Source organism: Onychomys torridus, chromosome 9 (assembly GCF_903995425.1).
Source record: "Onychomys torridus chromosome 9, mOncTor1.1, whole genome shotgun sequence".
Classification (NCBI taxonomy): Eukaryota; Metazoa; Chordata; class Mammalia; order Rodentia; family Cricetidae; genus Onychomys; species Onychomys torridus.
The window spans coordinates 39,964,317-39,976,581 of record NC_050451.1 but is presented as its reverse complement, the minus strand read 5'-3'; the positions used below and the strand labels follow the sequence as shown (position 1 = coordinate 39,976,581).

The 12,265-nt window shown below is 41.3% G+C and overlaps 1 protein-coding gene across 2 annotated transcripts in view; it reads left to right on the top strand.

Annotated features, from left to right (window-relative positions):
- The window catches only part of Armh4 (armadillo like helical domain containing 4), a 104,156-nt gene extending 92,157 nt beyond the window's left edge, over positions 1-11,999 (top strand). For both annotated transcript variants that reach the window (XM_036199518.1, XM_036199519.1), the window contains exons 6-8: positions 4,031-4,062; positions 11,456-11,590; positions 11,797-11,999. In XM_036199518.1, coding sequence (XP_036055411.1) covers positions 4,031-4,062; positions 11,456-11,590; positions 11,797-11,865 — 236 coding nt within the window. In that variant the 3' untranslated portion in view covers positions 11,866-11,999. The remainder of the gene's footprint in view (positions 1-4,030; positions 4,063-11,455; positions 11,591-11,796) is intronic.
- The last annotated feature ends 266 nt before the right edge of the window (positions 12,000-12,265 follow it).

Here is a 12,265-nt window from a genome sequence, read left to right as displayed (position 1 = left end):
CAGAGTTCTGTGGAAATGTGTTTTCCTCTAATTAAGAAGTAGTAGTTTCCTAGGGTCCCGTTTGGGAGGCATCCAGTCTGTGGGACCAGGATCTGTCCTTAGTGCATGAGCTGGCTGTTTGAAACCTTGGGCTTACACAGGGACACTTTGCTCAGTCTGGAAGAAGGTGACAGGACCTGCCTGTACTGAATTTACCAGGTTTAAATGACTCCCCAGGGGTGCCTTGATCCTGGAGGACATGGGAATAGAGGGGAGGGGCTAGGGGGGAAGGTGGGGGTGGGGGCGGGGGCGGGAGGGGGGAGGACAGGGGAACCCATGACTGATGTATAAAATTTAAAACACATAATAATAAAGAAAAAAATATTTATTAAAAAAAAGTAGTACAAAATTATATATAATGTGGCAAGTCCCAAAAGAGGCAAAGAATAAAAGAAATATTGTCCTTAATTATGCCTCGTGTTATTTAATTCGGCTACTATTTTGATGTGCATTGCTCTAGTTACACATAGTATTTTTACTCAGGAGCTGCGGGAAAACTCCCCCTATGCTCTGCTCACAGGCATATAGGACTTGAATCTACAAACTTTGAGAATTCTTTTTCTTTAAATAAGTTTATCTTGAGGGACTGGAAAGAAGTCTCAGTGGTTAAAAGGGCTAGCTGCTCTTCCAGATTTGGGTTCAAGTCTCAGCACTTACATGGCAGCTTGCAACCATCTGTAACTTCAGTTCCAGGGGATCAGGAACCCTCTTCTGGGCCCCATAGGTACTAGGAACACACGTGGCATGCAGACATACATGCAAACAGAATACTCGTACACATAAAGTCTTTAACAATTATTTTAAAATGCTAGTCCACTCTGTAGACACTGCTCGAGCTTTTAAACTATTTTTAGACCTCTATCTAAACCTTTTTAGACTTATTATCTATTTTGGACTTACAATCTTCCTACCTCAATTAAGGCAATAATGATAACCCCCTGCACACATGCCCACAGGTCAACCTGATCTAGACACACCCTCGTTGAGACTCACTTTCCAGGTGATTCTTGATTGTGTCAAATGGACAACTAAAACTAACCATCATGGGCCAGCGAGATGGCTCAGTGGATAAAGGTGCTTATCACCAAGCCTGTAACCTGAGTGTGATCCCTAGGACCCACATGGTAGAGGCAGAGAAACAAATCTCCCAAGTTGGAGTTGTCCTCTGATTTTCACACATGCACTACAACAGGAGCACACATAAAGCATACACACACAGACACACACACACACACACACACACACACACACACACACACACACACACACACTCCACTGAAAAATACCAAACAAACAAATCCTGAAACCTAATGACCACAGGCCTCATGCAATTAATTCCACAAACCTCAGACTTGGGTAGCTTTGCAGGTGAGGCACGAGTTGAAAATGCTCCACTTGGCAATGAGTCTCTTATAGCGGAAAAGCACACTACAGGTGCCTTAAGTCCAGCATTGACCTTTGTCTCCTGTCCCCCCGCTCTATGAAACCCGTATCTTTCTGTCTGACAATAGTCACCCTGGTCCCACCTGTCTGTCTTGTTCTCTATATAATACCCAGCCTATTTCCCGATTCTGAACTCTGTTCCTCCCTTTTTCATACCCCACACTACTTCTTGTTTTCTACCTCTTAGAGACTTAATAGCTGAGCACCTTTATCACTGGAACTAGGTCCCATAGCATATGGTGACTTGTTATAGAAACAATGGAGCACAATCAAACACCATATACCCAGCAAATATTTTTTGAATGAGTGAATGAATTTTGAATATTCTCTTGCTTGCATTGAAATCTGTTTTGGATTTGAGATATAGTAACACAACCCCCATTGTCTTTCTTCTCCCTATTTGGATTTCATATCAGATACTATACTGTAATTTTGTATACGACATTTCTAATCTTCACAATGATCTTTCAAAACATTGTTGTCTCCTCTGCTTTACATAGGGGAGCTGAGGGTCCTCGGGTTCATTAGTTCCTCTAAAGTCAAAGACTGCCCTCCCTTCTTAGTAGGTTCATTCCCAGAAGCACCAACTCCTAGCCTCATTCTGAAGTTCCTAGGTGTGTTTTCTGACCTTCCTATGACTCTGATCCTATCCTGATCAGTCAGTCACCTCATCCCAGTTGGTACAGAGCAATGAGGGAAGAGCAACCTGAGAGGTTTGATAAGGTCTTTGCCTGAGAGGTTGAAGCCAATCAAAGGTGGTGGAAAAGCCATTGGTATCTCCACATTTGAGATGGGTAGCAGAGACATCTCACTCTTAGAAATTAGGCTGGCATCCCTGTGAGTATTCACCAGTTGAATGCAGGTGTCTCTTAGCTTCTTTGAATCTCTCTTTCCCCTCCTTTTCTATGAGCATACACATAAGCTCACTTTTTGAGACACCATCTCATACTGTAGTTCAGGCTGACCCTAAATTTGAGTAGTCCTCATGATTCAGCCTCTGAATGCTAACCTATGGACAGGAGCCAGCACAGCTGACTTGTGAGTATAGGCTTCCCTGGCTCTTGTGCTTGTCAGCTCATGGGCCACATGCTGCAATGCATGTGCTTTGTAAGAAATAACCATAGCCATGGTAGCACTGTCAGCATAATCAAATACCTCATTTCAGGAGTCAGATTAGATTATAAATGGAAATGCTGAAATCTTGAGTAGAGTACTCTTACTCCAGAGGCCCCAAGTTACAGCTTCTGACCAACTCTGGCTGGCCTCCTGTTTTCATATAACTTGTGAGTGAACATTTTTTTTATATATATTTAAATTTGATTTTAAAAGAAAATCACCATGACATATCAATATTACATAAAATTCAAATCTTGGTGTCTGTAAATACAGCTCATTAGAACATAGCTGAGCACATTTTCTTGTAGACCATCCACGGCTGCTTTTGCACTGCAGCAGCAGAATTGGCTCATTATGGAAGACTGTATCCAAATTGAGTTCAAACATTTACTCTCAGGCCCTGTAAGGAAAAGCGGCAGCTCAGTGTCCTTCCTTTCTGCTTGCTGAAGTTTCCAGAAAGGAAAATAAGTATAAAGAAACCTCATTTTTTGTCTTGTTTTCTGAATTCCTTTGCTTGACAATAAAGATGAAGGGATGATACGCTGTCTTCCTGCTAGGTCACATGCTAATTGAAACACCAATAAAACATTAAAAGTCAGTGAAGGGTAGAATGCCCATCTCCAATTTCAAGTCCCTTTTACACTTTGAACGATACCTTTCTCTTTTCCTATTAAAACTCAAAACCGTTGTTATCAGGATCTATAGGAAATTACTTAGTTGGTCTAGCCCCTTCACTCATGTTACTGCTGTTATTAACAGTGACTATTGTAGAGTTGTGCGTGCTTGACCCAGTTCTCTCTTCTTCCCATATGGTTATGATGCTTCTCTTTGGAGCCAGCTCTGGGCTGCCTTGGTGTGCCATTGCCCTCTCCTTCCCTGTTCTCTGCTATCTGATGTGCTTCAGTGAAGCAGTCTCTTTGATCCTAAGAACTGAGACAGATGAGGCATCAGGTTAAAGAAAAACCATCACTGGAAAAAAGTGAACACAGCACCTAAAGGGTGGTTCCCTGTCCCTCCTCTCTCGGGCCCTGTCCTACTGCACTGAACAGTAGTTAGAACTCAGCTAGCATACAGACTGTTCCCTGTTCATCTAATAATGACATGGGAGTGCTTTGACTCTTGGTTGCACTTCCAAATAAGGTGCTTGGTAGCACATACCTTTAATCCCAGCATTCTGAAACAGAGACTGGAAAATCTCTGAGTTCAAGGCCAGCCTGCTCTCCATAGAAAGTTTCAGAACAGCCAGAGCTATGTAGAAAGACTCAGTCTAAAAAAGAAAAAATCATTGCTGTCATTTTGTTAATATTGTTGATATTTTTAGTATACTCCATGCAAAAAAACCTTTCAGTGTATCAAGTTAACAAGCTAATGCAATACTGTGAAATGTAAGTGGGAGATGGCTATTTATATCTAATTCTCTTGTTTTTCCTAGTGAGAAGCTGGATGGAAAAGCTGAAAGACAAGGTAAGGGGAGTCTCTTCTTCCCTTTGACTTATACTGAAGGGCAAATAAAAGATTGCAAAACAGCAGAGCTACCACAGGTTATCATTCAGGAACTTATATGTTTACAAACAAACACATATGTACATGTAATAAGAGGCTATAACTTTGAAGGATAGCTGGGACGGGCATAGGAGGGTGTAGAGGAAGAAAAGGAAAGGAAAATATTAAAAAAAAAAAAAAAAAAAAAAAAACCTCCACCACCAATAACAACAGAGCTTCAGTTTGCTGTTCTGGGCCACCAGCAGGAGAGGTATTCCCTTCAGATTCCTTCACTGGGAACACAGGAGACAGACACCTTATTCTCTGGGGTCTCAACAGCTCTCCCTGCCTCCTCTGGCTCTGTGTCTCTGTGTCTCTGTGTCTCTGTGTCTGTGTCTCTGTCTCTATCTCTCTCTGTGTCTCTGTCTCTGTCTCTGTCTCTGTCTCTCTCTCTCTCTCTCTCTCTCTCTCTCTCTCTCTCTCTCTCTCTCTCTGTGCATGGTATATGCCCATACGTGTGTGCAGATATGCAAGTACGGAGGCCACCAGATTGAGTCAGGTGCCCTCCTCTGTCACTCTCTACCTTATTCTTTTGAGGCAGGATCTCTGACTGAACCCGTGACTTTGGGGTGCGCTGGCAGCCAGCAAGCCCCAGAAATTCTCATATCTCCACCCCTTACAGCACTGGAGTTGCAGGCATGAGAGAGACCTGCCATTCAACTGCAGTGTGGACTCTGGGATCTGAACTCAGATCCTGTACTTGCAGAGCAAGCAAATCTCAAAACATTTTTGAGAATCTGTTCCTTTTATTCATGTATATGAACATTTTGCCTGAATGTATGTGAACTAAAGTCATAGGCAATTGTGAGTCACCATGTGGGTACTGGGAATGGAACCCAGATTCTCTGCCAGAGCAGCCAAGGCTCTCAGTCACCGACCCTTCTCTCCAGCCCAAAGAGCAAGCCCCGTTAGGCACTGAGCCACCCCATGATTGTCACAAATGTATAAACATTTACCGTGAGTGGTACGCCCTTCTGAATAATATCCTTGATCTACCTGGTAGAGTTTCTTTTAGGGGATATTGGCAGTGTTGTTCAGTTCTGTCTGTGAAATAGTGAACTGCCCTGGGTGTGTAGCTTATTGCAACGCTGCCTCTCAGAAGGCACTAGCAAGCCACCATGCCGAGATGGCCAGCTATGGAAAAGTATTCTCCCTCTCTTGCACACATTTGGCACACTGATTGACAATATGAATTCCTTTCCAGGTTCATATTTTCATTTTCTTTTGATTTTGAATTCCCTCCGAGTTTTCACATTTGGTAACTTTGGAATTTTAACTGGAACTACTCCTCAAAATACTGATGGAATTCTGAATTCCTAGGCTGTGGTCTATGTCAGATTCCATTAGCACACCTCAGCTCAAGTTTAATTGGGATTTTAGTTGCTTGGAGACCTTTTTAATGGTCAGGCATTTGGTTGCCTTCAGGTCCCCAGCCTCAAAACATCTCCGCTTATGGAGTTCTATATATTTTATTTTATTATTTGAGCCGGTTCTCCTACATCTGAATTATGAGTTTTAAATTTTGCTACAACTTAATGTTAAAGAATAGGACATCCAATTGCAATTAAAATTATGTGATTATAGTAGTTCTCTTTACCCTTTTGCTTCTCAGTACAAAATTCCATATATGTGGTTTTTTAGAATGAGGTTAATTTGTTTTCATACATGTTAAAAGTGATAAAGGAAACTTTCAGGGTATTGAGGTCAGTATGTGCCATTTTTTTGGTACTTGTTATGGATCTAGTTAAGTCAAAAGATATGTTAAGATGGACAGAGAAAGATTTAGAAGAATATCCTGATTTCTAAAATATATTACAAAAATGATTAAAATAGGCTTAAAGTTTGGCATAAAGCTGCATTGAGTTTAGATATTGCAAACTTTATAATCTGCATGTAAATATCAATTCTTACTAGTTACCCTTTTTAGAAGCAATTTGGGAGCCTAGTTACTGCCTCTGATGAAAGTCACTGAGTCCCTTAGACTGAAAACTGAAACAAACACATATTCAACTGTGCTCTTAAACCCAACCAGGACACCCTTCCAATCTAGTTTCATGAATTGTTCCAGTGTCTGTTTTCTGTTAACTACAGCAGCTTTAAAAAAAGAAGGTGTTTTCAAAAGTTCTATTTGTTTCTTTTGTTGATTTTTCAAGTTTTCCATGTTAATATTAAGGTTAATCATGAATAACAGAAAGCTCCTACCCATCACAGCTGCAGTCAAAGGCTCATGGGTAATGACCCAGAAAAAGGCTAAACAGCTTCAGTTTGATGATAAACCACTTTTGAAGTTCATTTCCAATGATAACTCATGATTCTCAATGGCATATCCAACTCAGCTCTCTCCATATGAATCTGCATGGGTCATGGTGTCTTAGTCAGGGTTACTATTGTTGTGATGAAACACCATGACCAAAAAAAGAACTTGTGGGTCTTACATTTCCACATCACATTTCATCATCAGAGGAAGTTGGGACAGGAATTCAAGCAAGGCAGGAACCTAGAGGCAGGAACTGATGCAGAGGCTGTGGAGGGGTGCTGTTTACTGACTTGCTCAGTCTACTTTCTTATAGAACCCAGGGCCCCCAGCCCAGGGGTAGCCACGGCCACAATGGCCTGGGCCCTCTCACATAAATCACTAATTAAGAAAATGCCCTACAAGAAAATCTTATGGAGGTATTTTCTCAGTTGAGGTCCCTTCCTCTCAGATGACTATACTTTGTGTCAAGTTGACATAAAACTAGCCAGGACACATGGATATGTAAACTAATCCCTCAATAATACTCAGCTTCCTGGAAGCTAAGGAAGGGGAAGTAATCTTAATTCTGCCCCCCCAATCCGAGATTAGAAATTGTTTAGCCAGCAGGACGGTGGTGGCACACACCTTTAATCCCAGCATGGGGGATCCAGAGGCAGATGGATCAGTGAGTTCAAGGCCAGCTTGGTCTACAGGGGGAGTTCCAGGTCAGCCAGGGATACACAGAGAAATTGATTAGCTACTACAAAAGGAAAATGGATGTTGACAGACAATTGGTTCTCATCCCTTAACTTTCCTGATTGTTGTGCAAGTTGATGGTGTTTGTTAGACCACGCTTATCTTGGTTACCTATTGTTATGTCTTTTCAACATCAGAATTGCTTCTCAGAAATAAAACTGTTTGACTAGATCATAGAATAAAGACAGTGCTGCTGTAAGGTCACCAAAGCCATTCTGGTTCTTCTAGCTTTAAAGAAGAAAACAATGAACCAGGTTGTATTTCATAGCAGAGATTTTCAAGGTGCAGTCTGGTCCAGCATCTTCAGAAAGAAGCCCTGGAACTTGTTAGAAATGCAGATTCTCAGATCTCATTCTAGACTTGAGTTAGGAACCCTGATGATGTGGCCCAATAGTCCATGTTATCAAGCCTGACAAGTCAATCTGATATATACTCTAGTTGGAGAGGTACTGCTGCGTGGAAAACACAAGTCCCAGTCTCAGAGCAGCATATCAGAGGCAGGGCAATGCAGTGTGTGTGTGTGTGTGTGTGTGTGTGTGTGTGTGTGTGTGTGTGTGTGTGTTTGAGACAGGGTCTTATGTAGCCCTGGCTGACCTCTAACTCATTGTGTAGTTTAGGATGGTTTTGAATTTCTGATCTTCCTGCCTCCAGTTTTCAAATGCTGTGATTACAGATATGTGCCATTATGCTTGGTGCTGGCAATTGAACCTAAAACCTTGTGCATGCTAGACAAGTACACTACTAAGTGAATTACATCCTCAGTGCCTTTCATGAGCTTTTCTGATCGCTTTCTTGAAAACAGATGTTTCTGAACAAATTAATTTCAAAAGCAAACACATAAATTCAAGTATGTCTAGCCAGATTTTCATTTACAATATATTTTAAATGATTAACCTTTAGGCAGGAATAATTTACCCATTCATAGGCAAGATTTAAAAATAAGAATAGCACCAAGAATTCCCCTACCACCTCTAGCCTGGATGCACCAATTGCTAACATTTTACCATCTTGGATTTTTACTTGTGGGCACATTCTCTTCCTTATTTTTACCTGAACCATCTGATGATAAATTGCATATGGCCTATTTATTCCTAATTCTTCAGTGCATATTTTCTAAGAATGAGAACATTCTGTTATCAAATCTTGCTACAGTTTTTAGCTTGAGCCCATTTAACATAGCTACAGCACATTTATGTCCTCTGGTTATCTGCAGTGCAACTTTTCAACAGACCAAAAATGACACTTACAAAAATATTATTTCTCCTCTGGTATAAAATCCCATCAACAATTATGTAACATATCCCTTTATCATACTTCTTCCATGTCCTTTCATCATTTTACAGCTATCTTTTTTCACAATACACTTATCTTTGAAGAATATTGTTTTTATATAAAAAATATAATATCCATCATTTTAGGCTTGCTGGCTATTTTGTCATGATTAGACTCACTCTGCGCAGTATTGGTTGGAAAAGCACATGGGTAAACTGTGTCCTCTGGATGCCATTTCTGGAAGCATATGCACAGCCAAAGATTTTGAACAAAAGAAGCTACAAGACAGAATTGAAAACTTAAAAAATAAGTGCATGCCCTCTTCTTTTATTTCAGAAAAATATTATGTGATAGGCAGCTCTGAGGAAGACCTTATTTTGTCATAGTCAACTTTGAAAGACAAGTGGTTATGTAGTGTTGGAAGGTGGGCTGATGGCTTCAGCCCCATCCTATAATGTATTTGTGACTTGAAGGCAAAGAAAATACCATTAAAATGAAAGCTATAACTGAGTTTGTGTGTGTGTGAAATATGACAAGAGTGACATATTTTGAAATACTCACATTATTGGTATGAAGTTAAACTATAGATCTGCAGGAGGTTCAGACAGTGGTTGTCAAGTTGATATTCCAAAGAACAGAATATTGTCCTCTGAATGTACAACCTAGAAAAAGTTCATTAATGGGGATGAAATTTGATCATTCTTCATATTTAATATGTGTTACGAAATGCACTGAAAAAATTGATTACAGATTCCCCTCTTCCCCCTCCCGCCCCTCTAGCCTCCCCGCTCAAATCACCCCCATTCCTTCTACAAGAAGGTAAGGCCTCCCATGGGGAGTCAGCAGAGCCTGGTCCAAGCCCCTCCCCCTGTCTCAAGGCTGTGTAAGATGTCCCACCATAGGTAGTGGGCTCCAAACAGCCAGCTCATGCACCAGCGATGGATCCCAATTCCACTGCCAAGGGCACCCTTAAACAGATCAAGCTACACAACTCTTGCTTAGGCAGAGGGCCTAGTCCAGAACCATGGAGGCTCCACAGGAGTTGGTCTAAATTTCATGAGTTCCCACTAGTTTGGTTTGGTTGCCTCTGTAGGTTTCCCCATCATGATCTTGATGCCCTTGCTCATAGAACCCCTCTTCTCTCTCTTTGACTGGACTCCTGGAGCTGATTTTTTTTTAATTCTGTATTTTTGATAAGAGCACGACAGGTTTTGTATTGTCCAATATTTTCCTATGTGGAAAATTGTAGAGTTTTTATAAGACTCAAGTGGATCTTCAAGAATTTTAGAAAAACTTTGATTTTATGCAAAGTGTATGAATTTGCTGAAGAATGACTGGAATTTGTTTCTCCATGGAAAACACTACATTGATTTAAAATAATCCATTGTTCTTAAATTAATGGGAAAAAATCCCTATTTTGTCCCAGTTTAAAACTCTGGGATACAAGACCAGTGAAGAAGCTGCTGAGCACAAGCAAGGGTGTTCTGCTCTGTGAGGGGGCCTCTGTTCCTCCATGTATAAGTTTAGAGAGAGAATCACAGCCTACAGACCTCAGTGCTTTCTGAAAATCTTTTTCTCACTTGCTCACTGGCTATGTGTGTGTGTGTGTGTGTGTGTGTGTGTGTGTGTGTGTGTGTGTGTCTGTCTGTCTGTCTGTCTATCTATCTATCTCATTTTGGCTCACTCTGAAAGGCACTAGAAATAGTTTTTGTTGATTAGAAATTAAATGAGATCTAGGAAGATGGCTCAGTGGTTTAAGAGCATTTGCTGCTCTTGCCGAGGACCAGATTCTGTTCCCATAACCTATGTGGTGGCTCACAACCATCTGTAACTCTAGTGCTAGGTGAGATGGATGTCTTCTGCCCTTACTTGGCGACATGCATACACTCAGGCACACAGACACACATCACACACAGACATAAATTAAATAAACAAAAAGGAGAAATAGTTGAAGAGTCATCCTCTCTCAGAAAAGCACCTGTCTACTTATTCTAGATTTTAAAATTTATAACTGTAATGTATTTTATCCACTTGGGGTGTAGCCTTATGCTCTCCCATGAAAATGTTCTAGGTTAGAGTATACCCATGCAGCCCACAGGGGTTTTGCTGCAAAGATCTACCTAAGGACAAGGGCCTTGCTCCAAGAGTGGGCAGGTCCTGAGATTTTCACTGAAGCACTGGTATATGCAGGGATCACTCTGTTCTCTGAGGACTGAGGAGTCCATAGTGACCTTGGGTATACTGGAAACACCTGAGGCTCCTTGGAAAGTAGCCATGTTTCTGGCAATGCTCTTTGTGCCCTTTTTGGCCACTGCTTCCCTGGGACTGAAGACACTATTTCAGTTTTGTTCACTGGGCACATTTCTTCCCTCAGAGATCCGTTCTGCATGCACACATCTTCTTGTCCTTGTCTTCCAACAATTAACCTACCTCTTAATTCCTGTGCCTGACCCTTCCTTGCTGTCTATGGTGCTCTCACCTTCTACTCATAATACACTTTTATCATTCCTCTTTTATGGTAATACAGCTGAGAAGAGTAGGAGCCGGAGGAAGGAAGGGAGGGCAAGAGTGAGAAGCCCTCCTTTACCCTCCGAGGAACACAGTATTCCAGAGGACACTTCAACTCCTTGGCATGCGACTCAGGCTGTTTCCAATTTATTGCATTTTAATAGCCCTGGCATTCTCAGAAGCCCACTCCATCCATCTTTAGTACAAATTATATTTCTGTCATCAAAAATTGATGTTGACAAATGTGCATAATCAAGTGGCTGGAGGGGCCGCTAGGTCTGGCTGATTTATTTCAGAACTTACTTCTAAGGGATTTGAAATTTAAAAAAAAAAAAAAAAAAAAAGTTGTTATTTTTCTCTGTTGCTCTTCCCCTAAAGCCCCAAAGCAGAACCTTTGTTACAGGTTCCCTTTTAAATTATAGCATAGCAGACAGAAGAATTCAAAACATCTAAAAACCTGCTGCCACATATCAGGGACAAGGATTCCAGAATCCAATGGTCTATGTAGCATTCTGATACCTATCTCTCTCCTTCTCTGTTCAGGCTGGCTACATGTCTGGAATGCTGGTGCCTGTTGGAGTAGGGATAGCTGGAGCTTTGTTCATCTTGGGAGCACTCTATAGCATTAAGGTTATGAATCGCCGAAGAAGAAATGGCTTCAAACGGCATAAAAGGAAGGTATGCAAGAAACAAGAGCAAACCTAATGGGTTGCAGAGAATTCTTCACTGCTCACCTAATTTGCCTGATAAAATACAGAGGATTTAATGGTGCAAGAAAGACTTCTGTTCAGGGTGTTTTGTATTAGCTACTCCCCTATTCTTTAGGGTGGGTCTGCTTCTGGGCTTTGAGGAGAATTTAATGCTGTCTTCTTTTCTTTCCCCAGCAGAGAGAATTCAACAGCATGCAAGATAGAGTGATGTTGTTAGCGGACAGCTCTGAAGATGAATTCTGAATTGGACTTGGGGTTCATTCAATGAGATTATCGTTTTATTTTTTATTTGGGGGCAAAAAGATGAAAGAAAATACATGAATAAAAACTAACAATATCTCACCACCTTGCTGCTACTAGGCCTTTGCTCCAGCCCCCCCCCCGTCTCTGCTGGAGAGTAGATTTTTCTTGTGCTAAGCAGAAATGACACCCTGTACTCTAAATGCAGCATTCAGTGTTTGGTTATTCTCTAGTGTGTTTGCCATCACCAGGGGCTGTGATTTAGAGACATATAGCACACGTGCTCAGTAGGAGTAGCTGGGCTGGGGATTTTTCCATTGCCTTTTCCTTGGTTTGGATTACTGGACTGCAGTGAATAGTGTTGCCATGAGAGCATCCTTGATTTTGCTCTAAGGAAGAGAAA